Genomic DNA, 18,224 nt, shown 5'->3' on the forward strand with positions numbered 1-18,224 from the left:
TATATATACAGTGAGTTCTGCTATAACGCTATGGTTTTGACAATTGCCTTAACGCCATTTATGAATTGAGGAACGAGTATTGTGAAAACGCGAACTCGCTTATTTTAAATTTATCTCCACCTAACGTTGTTAGGGTTTCAGTTCACGCCGACATCGCTATGTTCAATTGAGTTATGTGTTTTGTTTGTGAACAATTGCAGAAAGTAATGTATGTAAATATTTATGTATACAGTATACCTATATATTGTAAGTAAATGGGTAAAAATTCCTTACAAAAGAGAAAATCACCACATATGCTTACACCTGCCAGTTTCTTATATCATACTAATAAGGTTACAGTTCACGCCTCGACATCACATATCCAATTTGATTTTATGTGTTTTGGTTTGTGAAGAATTGCAGAAATAATTTTGTAATATTTATGTATACAGTAAACTACCTTGCTGCTGTCCCATAGTACCACTAATTATTTTATACTTTGAAACTTATGTTTGGTAAGCTGGATTAAAATGAAGATTAATACCTGTATATTAAAATAATAAAATGTATTATAAACTAGTCTAACATAATGTAATAAAACACAGCTGCTATTATCATCCCCCTCCCCCATTTGCCAGTGACAAGAAAGTGGAAAGTGACTCGACTGTGACCGCCTGTAGGCTATTTTATCGCCCTTGTGGTTCGATAAGGGCTGTGCATGCATATCTGTAGGTTTACTGATCATAATATTTATCTCTTTATAAATAATTCATTTAAAAATTTATTTTTTTGCAAAAGAATATCAGTAAATGACTGCATTAATTCTGAAACTAATGAAGCAGTGGTAAATTTAGGACATAAATAATTAAACAGAAGTCACGCCATGGATTCGAGTTTGGTCCTTAACGATCACCATAAATGTAGCCTCCTTTTTCAAAACACGATATATAGTTCAAAGAAAAATACTTGCAGTATATTTAATATAATACAGCATATTATATATAAATAAATAAACAAATAAACTAAATTTCTTTATCATCCTGTGTCATATACAGAAATACTTGAGTCCCTGAGTTGTAGTACACAAAAGAAACGGATATCCTGGGAGTGGATAGAGAACGGACATCTCTACTGTGGGGACTTAAACGCTTTCTCATGTTTTGTGGGCGCCTAGTATATTATAACAATATGTAAATTACAATTTACATATATATATATATATATATGTAAATTGTAATTTATATATATATATATATATATATATTGATAAAATCACACGGGAAAATGGAATTAACTGAGTACCTTTAGCTTTGCCTTCTTATTCAAGACATCTTCAGAGGCAACTGGATTACATGGACAGAGAGGCTTAATACAGGGTGACCTAAAAATATGAGGTCAGCTCATAATGATGACATCCACTGTCCCCACAAATCATCTTGTGTCACAGAAAGACTGCACAAGCTAGTTTGATTATGAATTAAAACTAATAAACCTTAGTGATGGTCAGTCTAAAACTGGGATAATATGTTACATAAATTATTTGTCAGCCTACAAGTTAAAAAATGCTTTGGAAAACCTTTTGATCTAGAGTGTATGATAGTTATTTTGTGGGTCCCTTTTTCGACCTGACCTGAAGAATAAATACCACCCTTCTCTTAAGCCCTCTCACGTGTGTGTTGGTGTGTGGGGATTAGTGGATGTCATTGTTATGAGCTGACCCTCTCATGCTTTTAGTCACCCCGTATATTTAAGCCTCTCTCTGTCCGTATGTGTAATCCAGTTGCCTCTGAAGATGTCTTGAATAAAGACGTAAAGCTAAGGTGCTCCGTTGTTTCCATTTTCCCAGGTGATTTTTATCATATTTATCTTATCCATTGCCATTGTAGATTTATATATATATATATATATATATATATATATATATATATATATATATATATATATATATATATATATATATATATAGAGAGAGGAGCATATATATATATGTAAATCGTAAAAATTTAAAATAAAAGAGAAAAACTAAATATGTTAAAGAAAGCAAAATGAACAGTGTTGTGGCTTGGTCAATGTTTACAGTTCACGCTCGACATCACTTGTTCAATTGATTTATGTGTTTTGTTTGTAATAAATACTGTACATATGTAAATTGTAAAATTTTTAAATAAGAGAGAAAATAAAATAAGTAGCATTTAAAGTACTGTACATTGTGGCTTGGTGCGGGTTATAGTGTTTATAGTTCATTGCTGACATCGCATGTTTGTTCGATTTATGTTTTGTTTGTGAAGTAATTGCAGAAATAATTTATGTGTTATTATACACAGAGTATTTGCATAGCAAGAGGTAAATGTAATTTAAATAAGAGAAAACAAAATACATATGCTTAGACCATACGCTTCTGCTTTTGCTTCCACACTTTGTTGGAACATCAGTAAGTTTTTATGTCCTCAGTGAATTTGGATTACTGTTTTCCAATTTTGTGACTATGGAAAAGAAGACTTCTAGAAGCACTCAAGATCGCATCGCAAGTATTCAGAAGAAAGGCTTATAGATTGAAGAAACATGTTCTGCGACCTCAGCCTCAACATCACCCTTATCCCCCATCAAGTTTTATTCATATTTTTTCAAGGTAAAGTGTAACATTTACATTTACTGTATGATTTCATTATTAGATATGAATGTAACATTTATTTAGACTGTGCTATCCTTTGTGTTAGGCTAACTACGAAATTTTTTTCCGATTTGGAGTAATCTGCACCTAACCCTATTGTCTCCATAAGCCATGTTATTTCTATTACACGAATTTCTATAACACGATGTTTTACAAGAACACTACTATCGCGTTATAGCAGAACTACCTGTATATGTAATATTCAGAAATTTCAGAGTAATTTCAAACGCCGCGCCATTGGCGATACTGAGTTTTCAAGGTCGTCTGAGGGAAGAGAGCGCTCCCCGCACATAGCGAGAGGTTGTGGAACTAAGCCTATATGATATTAAATGTAATTTGCCGAATTAATAATGATGCGATTCATGAAGTTAAGTGACTATTATTGAATTTGGAATTATTATAGATCGTTTATCAGTCTGAATAATGTTACGGGTGTCCCAAGGAGTTATTAGTTAGGCGGAAAATGTCACATAGGCCTAAGCTGACGCCTTGAGAGGACACGAGTCTGGCTGGTCCTCAGTAACGCGAAAGCATTCGGATCAACAAGACGTCCCTGCGCGTCCGTCACAGAAATAGTCACGTGGCCTAGTCACCTGTGTTGCGCTATTGCAGTATAACAAGGTTTCCGTCAGAACCCATTTGACTGCGAGAGATTGACTGCCGTTTGAGACTGCCGTTGATGGTTGAGGATGGCGATTGTCGCCGTTGGACCGATCAGTGTAGGCCTGTCACTGTTTAGCGGGGTATCAAAGGATCTCTTGAGGGAATCTAGCTGTCTGGGTGCCCAGCTGACGAAGGGACGATCGTTGGGGTCATCAGCTCTCCTCTACCTCGGCTCACAATACCACATGTCTCGAGCAGCTTAGTGAAACCCTCTTGCTAACGGGAAGCTAAAGCTTCTCTCAACTGTACAAGGTCTGATTGGCTCACTCCCTTCTGCTTCATGGATGTACTGGGGGTAAAGTGAAGCCAGCTGAGTGATACAGGGCTGCACACTGGGGCCAAGAGTCATTGGAGTTTAGAGGTACACTTTCCAAGGTGGAGAAAGGCTGATTTGGGCCTTAAACTACGGGTGCCTGTTGGTTGTGTCTTAAACGACTACGGAGTGCAGGTGGAATCTGTGTGTGTGTTAGGTTAGGAAGCATGGTTCACGGGTATTGGTGGACTCGGTAACTTCTTAATAATAGTGACAATATTTTTGTGTGTAGTTAATACTATTTTTTCAGTTACTAATGTATGCTGTGTGCATTTAATATTTCTTTATAATCTCAATCTCAGGTATAACCTTTGTTCCCCAGAGTAGTGTTTAAGTTAGGTTAGGAGGTGTGTATCTGTTGGGGTAATATAATTTTGTTGAGCGCCCTGAAGGCCTATTCAGGGTGGAGTTATAAGCTCTGATTTTTATACCATTTTCTCAGTGCTGGATATAATTTTGGTGAGTGCCCTTAAGGCCTATTCATTGTAGAGTTATTAATTTCTTATTTTTTTAATACCATTTTCTCAGTGATATAATTTTGTTGAAAGCCCTTAAGGCCTGTTTCATGTGTGCAAGCAACATTTCTTAATACAGTATTACCCTGCCTAACGCGGTTTCACTTAACGCTTTTTATCATATACGCGGTGCCTCGCCAGAGCTGAACTTTCACTTAACACGGATTTTTTCCACATATACGCGGTGAGTGTCCGGCTCGAGACGCTATTTTTAGATTTGCCCCACCCGCCACCCTGCCTGACGCCTGTTTTAGCTCATAAAATTAATACAAATTACCCGGCCAGAATATAATTTACATTGCTGGAATTCTTATAATTTGGTGATCATTTTGAATATAAACATCATATATTTTGCATTAGACATACAAATTTTAGATAAAAAATTTTCTCAGAGTAACTATGTTATCTTTTGTGCAAAATATATGACATTTATATTCAAAATATTCCTGGTCTTACAAGGAATCCAGCAATGTCAATTATATTATCCTAACTTTAGTTTGAGGTATTATTTATTAAAATTTAGTGGTTATCCCACACATCTCCTTGGGACGGTTGGTGGGGGGGAGGGAGGGACCGACCGACCATCTGTTACCCTGTGAAGAATTATTTTTTTTTTTATTAACTGAAGATATTTGTTTTAGCTCATAAAATTCATACAAATTACCCGGTCTGAATATAATTTACATTGCTGGAATTCTTATAATTTGATGATCATTTTGAATATAAACATATATTTTGCATTAGACATACAAATTTTAGATAAAAATTTTTCTCAAATTAACTATGTTATCTTTTGTGCAAAATATATGACATTTATATTCAAAATATTCCTGGTCTTACAAGGAATCCAGCAATGTCAATTATATTATCCTAACTTTAATCTGAGGTATTATTTAATACTAAATGTTAAAAACTCTGGAAGGGAGGATTGGTGGGGGGTGGGGGGAGGGTTGGGACTGACCGCGCGGTTGGAAGAGGGGGGGGAGGCAAGGTGGGGTACTTTGATTGACAGATAGTGTCGTGAAGATTATTTTTTTTTTTATTAACTGAAGATATTTGTTTTAGCTCATAAAATTCATACAAATTACCCGGTCAGAATATAATTTACATTGCTGGAATTCTTATAATTTGGTGATCATTTTGAATATAAACATCATATATTTTGCATTAAACATACAAATTTTAGATAAAATTTTTTCTCTAGGTAACTATGTTATCTTTTGTGCAAAATATATGACATTTATATTCAAAATATTCCTGGTCTTACAAGGAATCCAGCAATGTCAATTGTATTATCCTAACTTTAGTTTGAGGTATTATTTATTAAAATTTAGTGGTTTTCCCCCAAAAATTTCTCTGAGAGGGAAGAGCCGGCAGTGTAGTGTGAGAGTGGGAGGGAGTTGAGTCCATTATTTGAATGGACATTAACTTGGCGACTGTATTTCTCTATTTTTCTTAAGTATTAATTGTGTGCATGTACCATCATAAAATTAAGATGTTATTTTTACTACAACATAGGTATGTGCCTTCAAAAAGTGGAGTTTGGGGGTCGGGCCGGTTTCTATTGGAATTAATCCCATATGTTCTGTTGTTCACTTAACGCGGATTTCACTTAACGCGGGACCCTCTGGGTTCAATTGACCGCGTTAAGTGGGGTACAACTGTACTTTAAATTTATTGTTGCCTGAGTTTCTAATAATTTCAATATCCATATAACTTTTATTCCCCAGAGTAGTGTTTTAAGTTTAAGTTAAGAGGTGCGCATATTGGTGTACCATTATTTGATTGTGTTTGTAGTGTTGAAGGGAATATAAGTGTCTAAATTTTACAGTGTGTCTCATTCATCCCAGTCACAGACGCTATCCTTCCACGGGTCACGGACAATCCATTTTGTTTAGTAGATTTAAGTGTTCTTGTGCTGGTTCGGGATTTTTCTCAAAGGGGCGCTTCCACTGCAATTACCATCTAACACTCTTTCATAAACCCCAAGCCAAGTGAGAAATTAAAGTCCAGTAAATTCCGACCGGTTATATATATATGTGTGTGGATATATATATATATATATATATATATATATATATATATATATATATATATATATATATATATATATATATATATATATATATATATATATATATATATATATACATACATAATGAATCCTTTGTACATTAGAAAGCAGCTGTTTACACTGTGCTTCCTCATCCTGATCAACGACGCTCTATCGGACACTCCTCACAGGTGGAAGTACGTGGATGACTGCACTGTGGGGGTTTCAGTGGACAACACCGCACCAGACTACTCATCGCTCCAAGGCACCCTGGACAGGCTACAGGCATGGACTACGGAGAACAAGGTCACCATCAACCACACCAAAACCGTAGTCATGCACATCAATACCGCCACCACTCCAGTGCAAGCCCCAGCAGTCACAGTGGGTGCCCATCCTCTCCAGCTGGTGCAGTCTGCCAAACTCCTGGGTGTAACTATAGACAACAAACTTGACTGGAAGGCCCATGTAAATAACACAGTCAAGGCAGCCTCGTACCGTCTCTACATGCTACGAAGACTTAGGTCACTTGGGACACCCACGCCAGAGCTGAGGACCATCTACAACGCCTTTATTCTCCCCAAACTAACGTATGCGTCACCAGCCTGGTCGTCTTCTCTCAACTCCACCCAACAACGTCAGCTAGAGAAGGTACAGAAAAGGGCCTGCAGAATCATGCTCGGCGCAGAATACTCCGGCTACACCAACGCTCTCTCCACCCTGGAAATGCCATCCCTCAGTGACCTCCACCACCAAGCACTGGAAAGGTTTGGCCGTGGACTACTGCACCACCCTCGCCATCGCCACCTCCTGCCACCTGCAGCCCCCCACCCAACTCGCGCAGTCCGCCACTACAACAAAATTCAGCCCATAAGAGCCCGCACCGATAGATATAAGAACAGCACCATCCCATCTGTTGTTAAAATAATAAACAACTCCTGATTTATGTACTGTACAGCCTTGTAAATGCATTCAATGCATATTATATCATTATGTCTAAATCAAATGTAAGTGTATATTTTCAGCCACCGACAACTCTATTAATAAACCGTTTATAATAAACCGTTTATTATTATTATTATTATTATTATTATTATTATTATTATTATTACATACAGAGCCCTTAACATACGCGGGGGTTAGGTAACAGATACCCTTGAGTGTTAAAGTCCGTGTACATTTACCCCAAAAAAAACCCTTGCCCCCCCTGTCCTTATTTACCGTATATACCTTTGTGTAGCTCGAGTTTTTAAGACCAAATTATTTGGCAAAAAATTGGGGGTCGACCTCTAAACGGGTAATAGTTTTGTTAGGTTGAAAAATATTTACCAGTAACTACCAGTAAACAATGGAAACGACACACCAACGCACCACCAGCTGTGAGTGTCGGTACAGTTGCCAGGGCAGATCTCTTGCGTCATCATAGCAAGCCCAAAGTAGCCAAATGCATGGTATGGTATGCACAGGACGATGTGAAACATATAAGTATTCATTTTTTAAAGTTTATTTATAGATACTGTACATAAATTTTTGTTCACTACATTTGAAACGTCAACCTTTGTTAATTAAATTTGAAACAAAAGAAAACTTTGATACCGTATTTTCATTAAAATATTACATCACAAGTATATTTTACCTTAACTGTTACTGAATGAATATATTCTCAGAAATAAATATGGAAATGTAATATTTTTGCTGAAATGACATACATATTACAGTGGAAAGTGGGACAAAATCGTGACGAAATCAATGACTTGCTCTTTCTTTCATAGTTCAAAAGATTTTACCGTGATCGCTTTTTGAATGGTTTTCAGTTAAAAAACTGTTGTATTACAATAATATTCTATCCTAATTCACTTGAATAAATACTAAGATACCATATTTCTGAATATTTTCATGAAAATCCATCAAAATAATTTTCCTTGTCATTGTCTTCAGCACACAGTTGCCAATTTCAAGATTTTCCGTTTAAAATTTTAAGTTACCGAGTATTTCTTTTCCCAAATCGTTTTACAATACAGTGAGTTCTGCTATAACGCGTGTTTTGATAACGCGAATTTGCTCTAACGCGATTTATGAATTCGGAACAATATTTGTATAACGCGATCGCTTGTTTGCTATAACGCGATTTTTGCTTACTATTTCTCCAATTTTGTGGTATTAACTGTGAATATGGTAAAGAAGAATATCTCCAAAAAGCATTCTGATGATAGAATTCCCGGTGATTATCGTAAAAGAAAGGATATAACACTTGAAGAGAAGCTTGATGTTATCAACCTCAAAATCACCCTTCTCCCCCATCAAGTTACATTCATATTTTTTCAAGGTAAAGTGTTAAATTTACTGTATGATTTCATTATTAGATATGAATGTAACATTTATTTAGACTGTGCTATCCTTTGTGTTAGGCTAACTACTAAATTTTTTCGATTTCGAGTAATCTGCACCTAACCCTATTTTCTCCATAAGCCCTGTTATTTCTATTACGCGATTTTCTATAATACGATATTTTACAAGAACACAATTATCGCGTTATAGCAGAACTACCTGTACTGTAGGTAAAACAGTTTACTATTGTGCAAACCCCCACAGAAAAAAAAATAAATGGAGACACCAAAAATGTAAAAAAAAAAAAAATGCATTGTCTGACTTGCAACACTGTTGGTAGGGTCAGGTGGTTCTAACGGCATCCTGCCAGTACCCGGTAATCAAATTTATAACAATGTCTAACCTCAATTACTGTAGTTTATCTGATGTAGGCAATATGAAGTAAAAAATACAAGTTAAAGTGAGAAATTGGAAGAGAATTAACAAGAAAGATGTCGTTGGGCTATTTTTGGTAGGGCTGAGGGAGAGAGTACCAGCTGTTTGGTCTTTTTTGGCGGGAGAGTCACGCAAATATCCGTACTGGCATTTGTTTGGTGTCTTCTGTATTTTTAAAAATGAACACTTGTAAATTAAAAGTACCGTAACATTGTATTATATACAAACTTGTCATATTTCTGGAAAATAAGAAGCAAGAAAATAAGAATATATCGGTAAACACAATTTCAATGTATGCTAAAATTAAAGGCTGCTTAAGAAGGGCCGATGCAAAAAAAAGCCTCCGTGACCAGGGCTCTGCCATATCAGCTAGACGGTACACATGTTTTTCGAATCTTTTTCAGTTAAAAAACTGTTGCATCACAAGCGAATTAGGATAAAATATTATTGTAATACAACAGTTTTTTAACTAAAAACCATTCGAAAAGCGATTACGGTAACATCTTTTGAACGAAAGAAAGCGAAAGTCATTGTTTTCGTCACGATTTTATCCCACTTTCCACTGTAATACGTACGTCGTTTCAGCAAAAATATTACATTTCCATATTCTCAGAAATAAATAGTAGCTTTACTGAAACGTAATGTATTTCAATGTAAAATAGGATAAAATACATGACGAAAACAAACGACTTTACCTAACCTTCCGATGTTCAAGAGATGTTACTCGTTTTTTTAATAGTTTTCGGTTAAAATACTGTTATTACAATGATATTCTATTCATAGTGTGCTTGACATAATACATTCACGGAAATGTAATATTTTTGCTGAAATGAAGTACGTTTTACAGTGGAAAGTGGGTTAAAATCGTGACGAAAACAATGACTTTCGCTTTCTTTCGTTCAAAAGATGTTACCGTAATCACTTTTCGAATGGTTTTCAGTTAAAAAAATTGTTGCATCACAAGTGAATTAGGATAGAATATTATTGTAATAGAACAGTTTTTAACTGAAAACCATTCGAAAAGCGATTACGGTAACATCTTTTGAACGAAAGAAAGCGAAAGTCATTGTTTTCGTCACGATTTTATCCCACTTTCCACTGTAATACGTATATCATTTCAGCAAAATATTACATTTCCATATTCTCAGAAATAAATAGTAGTTTTGCTAAAACGTAATGCATTTCAATGTAAATTAGGATAAACTACATGAAAACAAAAGACTTTACCTAACCTTCCGATGTTCAAGATATGTTACTCGTTTTTTTAGTAGTTTTCGGTTAAAATACTCTTATATTAGTGATATTCTATTCATACTGTGCTTGATATAATACATTCACGGAAATGTAATATTTTTGCAACTACAATGCTGATGTCAACACAAGAGTGGTTTCAGCGAGACTGACTGAGTGAGGGAGAGCTATGCGTGTGTGTGGGGTTGCGGGAGCGGGCGGTGTCCCGTGTTCGATGCCGCGTGCCAGTTGAATGGCGCGCGATTTGAAAGTACTTCAATTACTTCAATGTACAGAATATTCCTCCGGCGGGGAAATCCGCGTATTTGCAAATCTGTGTATGCTAAACCCGCGTATGTTAAGGGCCGACTGTACAGTAATGTACTGTATACTGTACTGTATTGTATAAAATGTTCCAAATAGTGTTAGTACGCACTTTATCTTTTAACAAATCGTATCTAAATAAGTTTTCTAAAACTGAACTGTACTGTTTTGTTAGGGCGGTTGGTTGGTTTTGCATTTTATGAATGGTAAAAGCCAAGACTGTTTCTATAAACTAAACCCCTTGGGTATGAGGAGTAGTGGTGAATAAAATCATATGGCATTGGCCAAATGAAATAGTAAAAGTGACTGCCAGTAGTGAAGGTTAATGTTGAGTTGTTGTCTTTGGGAGTTACATCTGAAAGATTTATTTTGATGTATAGGAAACAGTGTGAAAAGGGAAGGAAAAAAATACCCAGAATTTCTCTAGGAAGTGGTACGTAGTGCTTAACATAACGAAAATGGAGTATTGCATGTTTCTGAATTTAGCAGCAACAGATCACTGAGTGATTGTATAGTCACCCAAAAGTTTAACTCTCCCAGCCAACTATTGCTGCACTGCCTGCTTCAGATGTATGAAATTGAGTCTGTTACTTTGAACCTTTAGATTCATTCATATATGTTTCATGTTCTGGTTGGTACTGAGACAGTTTCAAACATCTGAAGCAGGCAGTGCAGCAATAGCTGACTGGGAGAGTTAACAAACTTTTGGGTGAGACTTTACCAAAGTAAAATCTGTTGCTGTTGTACAGTATTCTCAGTATTTGCTTCCTGAAATCAGGTACTGTACTGTATACTGTAGTTAAGTGATTGTCCAGTACAGTAGTTTATAATTTGCCAGTGGCCAAAACCTACTTAGCATTGCTTTCTTGCTTGTTTTGTATTTTTTGCATTAAAACAAACATTTTAGTAAAGATCCTGCTCTAGAACCAAATTCTTTGCAAGGAAATCAAAATATCTGGATGAAGAGAAAATGAGGTTACTTTTGTCAGCTTTGGTACATTGTCACTGTATTCACCATGGTACAACAGCTTGATTAAGAAATTTATATGTAAACAACAAATATTCAAAACAAGCTTATAGGGTACTGTACTGTAGATTTTTAGAGAGATTACCACCATGTACACATTTGGATCACTCATTTTCAGGTCTTGAATTTATTACCTCTAGAAAAACATATTGTTGAGTTATGAATTTACAATATTCCATCTCTTCTAGGAGACAGGATGGTCAAGGAAACAGGGTATTATGATGTCCTTGGGGTTAAACCTACAGCTACCTCAGACGAACTTAAGAAAGCATATCGTAAACTTGCTCTTAAGTACCATCCTGACAAAAACCCGAATGAAGGAGAGAAGGTAAGTGCTGTACCTGATTGAGGAATTATTTATCTATCTTATGCTATATACTGTACACTATAAAAATATTCATATAAAACATTTTGTGTTCATCTTGGTCACTGTCAATCTTATTACTTGAACAAGCTAGTTACTCGTGGATAAGTGATTATCTTAAAGGTTAAAATTTTGTACCTGCCATTTTTACTTGTTGATCATAATTTTTTTTCCATAAACAGTTCAAGCATATCTCACAAGCATATGAGGTGTTGAGCAATGAGGAGAAACGAAAAATATATGACCAGGGAGGAGAGCAGGCACTCAAGGAGGGTGGCACTGGAGGCGGCAACTTCACCTCGCCAATGGACATCTTTGATATGTTCTTTGGGGGTGGTATGAGACGTGGCCGTGAAAAGAAGTGAGTCCAGTATAACTTCTTGCTGCATTATTATATAGCTGTGTAACTCAATTCATTGAATACTGTACCAGTCTTGACTCGTTTAATTGCCGAGAAAATTTTCCCTACCCATTTTAACCCCTACGCCCCGGTCTAGGTTGCCGCTGCCCGTATCCCCCACACGGGGTACTGTATTTTTCGGCTTGGAAGACGCTGCATTGTGGATGACACCCTGATTTTGGAATTTTTTTTTTTTTTTTTTTTTTACTGGTATTAGCTCACCTGGGCACAGGTCACTGACCCACATTGGGGCCTAGGGGGTGAAAATGTAATAATAATAATAATAATAATAAACCATAAAGAAATACAAAAAAAAATCAAGATTGAGAAACAATATATGTATGTTGTGTTGTCAAAGTATGAGAAACAATTGAGACCTTGCATTTGTGTGTAAATGTGGCAGAAAGTCAGATCAGCAACCTGGGACTTGGTCACAATTTTCGTGATGCCATATGGCAGCAGGGTCTACCAATATCTTCCCAGGCAGTAGTACCTGGTACCTCCCTGTTTGGTAGTTGCCTACTACCGACACCAGTGAAACCGTTGCTTGATAATTGTACAGCCCTTTTGGCACAAGTACACACACCTCTTTGAATATCATCACTTAGAACTGCTTATCAGTCATCATTTTTATCAATTTAAAAAAAAATCTGTATAAGAAGGTGAAATCTTTAATACAGCACTCATTTTATACACCGGGCTGGTCACCTCCACATCTTAGGGGCTGTAGTGTTTACATTCTTTCTCTTGTTTTTGTCGGTATGACAACGACGGGAAATATTTTCCAACAGTAGAAGGTAAGCAAATGTAAACATGTATATCAGCGTCTAAATAAAACAAAAATTCTTTATTTAAAAACAAGAAAATAAAAGTAAAAAAGCAACATGTTTGCAAAACCAGTGATTGATTGGTTCTACATAATTATAAAACTGAAGAAAATAAGACCCCGGTTGTAGCTGTAGTAAAATTAATGTAGAAAAATTAATATGGTTGTTTTAAGTAATGTTATTTAATGTTAATAACTGGAACAATGGAAATAGCTAACAATTAAGGGTAAAAAAAGTGAGGTCGTGTGTGTAAGTGAGCACATGTGTAAACATATCGTCGTTACTCTACATAAGAATATGAAAGCAACACTTATTTACTGTTCATATATATTTTAATTAATGTTTCTGAATTAAAAAAAAAATTCTACCCACCAGTGGTGGTAAAATTTAAAACATAAGGACAGCCAATGTTGTTGTGTGTGATTTTACTTGAATGACGAAGTTGTATTTAAATTTGGAAGATTTTAATTTTGTGGGGTTCTTACAGTCTAAATAGGTATCCAAATATGAGAGCCTACTGTAAATAGGTGTCCAAATATGAGAGCCTACATATAAAGAAACAAACATTCCTGCACTTTGAGACCAACAGACAACCTTTAGCAATTCCTCAATAGATGGCGCTGCCACACCACTGCCATTAGTAAACAGACCACACACCAGCAAGGTTTATTTTTATTTTTTTTGCAATACAGCTAGACCCCGACTTACGATGGGGTTAGGGACCCAAATCCAGGTCGTAAGTCCGACATAGATAAAAAAAAATCCAAAAAAAAAATTCACTTTTTTTTTTTCCAAAAAAATTTAAAAATCTACAATGAAATACAGTACACTAAATGTAAAAAATAATGAGGAATGGATACAGTACAGTAAAAGTAATAAATAATGAGGAATGGATACAGTGTGACTGAGCACTTACCTTAAATGTAGTCAGCTGAATGCACACAGAGCCCCCATAATTTTCTATTTACAGGATACATGGAGACTATATTAATTGGAAGAAGCAGAGGAGGAGACAGGGCTGGTGGGTCATCAATGCCGCTCAGACACAGGTTTATGCACTGTGGTAACTTGCTGGTTGGAAGGTTGCCGTATTGGATCATCTTGAGGAGTGAATACAAGGCACTTGGGGACCCCTTTTGAAATAGAGATGTCCACCCTGACTGCACAGTTTGCTTTTTTTCTTCATTATTATAAATTCTATGCAAGAGCATCTTGGATCATTCTGTCAACTTCGGCATAACGCTTCACATCGATCCATGTCATCAAACATTTGGTAATTCCTTTATTAATTGCAGCAAATGCCCCGCTGTTGTTTCACTGAAAACCTTTTTTGGGGTGCAGGCCTTCAACATTTCTCTCTTTCTTCCTCTGCAACTTTCTGTGCATCTAGTTCAATAAGATCCTCACACGAGCCTTCTGCTGTTAATTTTCAAACCAACTGTCCAACATCTCAGTAGGTATCAATTTCTAACTCCAGCTGTTCACCTAACTCCAGTATCTTGTTGGCTTAATATCCAAAAGAATCACCTACTTAAATCCTTTTGGAACTGTTCACATATCTTTTTCAGGATTTTTTCCATATTCCATCTGGTGCAATGTTTTGTAACCTGATCCCATGCTGTGCCTACTTGACATGACAAACAAGTTGTACTCTTCCAAACTGTCTGAGGTATTCTTCACCTTCAGTAGCAGCAACAGCCTGAGCGTATAAGGTCGTATGAATAATACGCTTTAAAGGCAGCAATATAATTTTGATCCATGGGTTGTTGGATGATGATAGAGGTAGCAATAGGTGGAATGTAGACTACCTTAACATCAGGGTGCATGTCGTCCAGGTGGTGGTGTCCCGACATTATCCAAAATCAGCAAAATCTGAATGGAATCCTTTGTTGCAGATACAATACTCCTTGGCTTGTGGAATGAAACAAGTCAGTGAGCCAATCCTCAAAACAGTACTAGGCCACCAGGCTTTTGTACCATGAGCAAACAGTGGCAGTAAAACAACACATGTTAAAAGTCCCCACCTTCTGAATGATAGACTGTAATATTTTAGCTTGAAACTAGCAACAACATTCTCCCCCAACAGAAGTGCACTCGTCCTCTTGAACCGGGCATTGCTTTTGGGCTCTCTTGTGATGTATGTCCACCAGGCATGCTGCCCATAATAATAATCCAGTCTCATCCACATTGAATATTTGCTCAGCAAATAATCTCTCCCACAATCAAAAGGCCTGCCCCAACCTCCTTAAAAGCTTTTGCAGCACCAACATCGGCACTAGCTGCCTCTCCACTCACCTTAACATTGTGTAGACTGTAGTTGCTAAATCTATCAAACCAACCATGACTTCCTGTAAAAGGCTTGATCATTCATCCTGCCTGCCTTCAGGCTTTGGAACAGGCTTCTTTGCTTTAGCCTTCCGGTAAAGGGTTAGAACGCTTTAAGCGGCACTTCCTTCTGTATCTGGTCTTCTATCCATATCACCAATAATTTTTTCCACATCGTGGATAGGACCTTATCTTTTTTGATATTATAGTTCCTTTGAGAGAAAGTGTTGTTCCTTTTCACTACTCACTAATAATGTCTTTGTCCTCAGAATAGTGGATATAGTCGAAAGGAGAAACCCAAGTCGCTGTGAGAGATTGTTGCTACTGCTTTTCCATTCTCATGCTGTGTTATTATCTTGTTTCATCTCAAAAAGTAATTGGCTCTGTCTCCTTTCCGAGCACCAATTGCACCATACTTTTACGCTTCAGTCATTTATGTAGTCAATTAACACGAGTAATAACGAAAGTTCAAGCGATCAGTATAGGATACGAGTAGCCAAACACAAACAAAGCCTCCACTGAGTGAGGTAAATTTAATGAGAAGCACTCCAAGACACCTCCCCCGACAGAACAAGCCAGAGTAGAAAGGCTTATCAGAAAAAATTTTTGGTCATGACGGTCGCAGTCGTATGTCCCGTATAGACGTACGGTCAAAGCAGGTCGTAAGTACCAATGGACGTAAGTCCACGTAGTCAATAGTCGGGGTCTAGCTGTATATCATTAGTAGTTATATCTAGTTTTATAGTACTGTATAGAGAATACTTGCAATTGTTAAGTACTGTAATGAGGTAACAGTCTTTGTAAAGGGCTGATTTCAAAAACCTCTGCTACAACTCATCGACTAGTGTCCTGGAAGACGCATGGTAATTTTTTAGTTATATTTTTGTCATAAAACGTGCGTCTTTTTCGCCGAAAAATACGGTAATTTGAGAAAAATCAACCTTTCTAAAAATATTTTTCACCCTTTTAAATGATAAAACAATAAAACAGAAGTAAGAAAAGCTATATATTGACCCTCTAGAAACTTCCCTGTGGCAGCGTGACGAGGGAGATGGGGAGAGTGTCGTATTGACAGGTAGCGCTCGGGATCACTACGCACTTAGCGGCCATTTTCTGCTTGCCTTTGTGTTCGGGGTGGCCAGTAATGCATATATTTACTGATCATAATACTTATTTCCTATAAATAATTCATTTAGAATATTTATATGCATTTTTCATAAAAAATGCTCGGTGACATGCAGTCAGTCACCAGGCTGTCTGTCTGTCTTAGTGTTTGGTAGAGCAAGTAATGCATATACAGTAATACCCCTCTTTACGCGTTTTTTGCGTTTCTACATTTACGCGGTACCCCGCCAGAACCGGAATGTTCACTTTACGCGGTGCATCTACTCATATACAGTACGCGGGAAGCGGCGCGGGCAGGGTGCGCACAAGGTCGCCCAGTCATCAAAACATTACCGAGTTCGTCACCCGCCATCCACCACAGCCAGCCCAAGTCAGTGATAGTGAGGATATGGACTTAGAGGGGTTTGACAAAGAGGCCCTTCAAGCCTCTGTGGTGGATTGTGATACAATTGAAACAAGTGATACAGGTGAGGGCCAATAATCTGCCCTCTGCCTCGGAACCAACCCCCCATCTGCATGTGCCCGGCCATCTTTTCTACTAATGTAAGTGTTAAAAAACCTAATATTATTGATATTTCTCTTAATTATTAATTGTGTGTGCATACCATCATAAAAGTAAGAAGTTATTTTTACTACAACGTAGGTATTGTGTCTGAAAAATTAGAGTTTGGGGGTCGGCCCAGTCTATTTCAATTAATCCCATATGTTCTGTTGTTCACTTTACGCGTTTTCCGCTTTATGTGGGCCTCCGTGGGTTCAATTAACCGCGTAAAGCGGGGTATTACTGTATATATATATAATTATTGGATTAATAATTCCACAAATAAATACATTTATAACATAATCATAGCATTATTTTCCAGTAATACTACACTACTATATAACTGCACTACTTTAAAAAATAATAGTACAGTATTACCCCGCCTAACGCGGTTTCACTTAACGCGATTTCGCATATACGCGGTGCCTCGCCAGAACCGAACTTTCACTTAACGCGGTTCATCTACCCATATACGCGGTGAAGTATAATTTTTTTTTTATTTAGCTCATAAAATTAATACAAATTACCCGGCCAGAATATAATTTACATTGCTGGAATTCTTACAATATGATGATCATTTTGAATATAAACATCATAGATTTTGCATTAGACATACAAATTTTAGATATAATGTTTACTCTGAGTAAATATGTTATCTTTTGTGCAAAATATATGACATTTATATTCAAAATATTCCTGGTCTTACGAGGAATCCAGCAATGTCAATTATATTATCCTAACTTTAGTTTGAGGTATTATTTATTACTAAAAAGGTCCCTCACATCTGGTAGGGAGGGTTGGTGGGGGGGTGGGAGGGACCGACCTACCATCTGGCACGGTGCGAAGAATATATTTTTTTTTTATTAACTGAAGATATTTGTTTTAGCTCATAAAATTCATACAAATTACCCGGCCAGAATATAATTTACATTGCTGGAATTCTTACAATTTGATGATCATTTTGAATATAAACATCATAGATTTTGCATTAGACATACAAATTTTAGATGTAATGTTTACTCTGAGTAAATATGTTATCTTTTGTGCAAAATATATGACATTTATATTCAAAATATTCCTAGTCTTACAAGGAATCCAGCAATA

At 36.6% G+C, this 18,224-nt stretch overlaps 1 protein-coding gene across 2 annotated transcripts in view; it reads left to right on the plus strand.

The window, feature by feature from the left end:
• Nucleotides 1-18,224, plus strand: part of LOC121858298 (dnaJ homolog subfamily A member 1-like) — a 49,293-nt gene that overhangs the window by 6,185 nt on the left and 24,884 nt on the right. For both annotated transcript variants that reach the window (XM_042354624.1, XM_042354625.1), the window contains exons 2-3: nt 11,727-11,866; nt 12,085-12,263. In XM_042354624.1, coding sequence (XP_042210558.1) covers nt 11,735-11,866; nt 12,085-12,263 — 311 coding nt within the window. In that variant the 5' untranslated portion in view covers nt 11,727-11,734. The remainder of the gene's footprint in view (nt 1-11,726; nt 11,867-12,084; nt 12,264-18,224) is intronic.

The sequence above is a fragment of the Homarus americanus genome, unplaced genomic scaffold (genome assembly GCF_018991925.1).
Source record: "Homarus americanus isolate GMGI-L3 unplaced genomic scaffold, GMGI_Hamer_2.0 scaffold57980, whole genome shotgun sequence".
NCBI classification, from domain to species: domain Eukaryota; kingdom Metazoa; phylum Arthropoda; class Malacostraca; order Decapoda; family Nephropidae; genus Homarus; species Homarus americanus.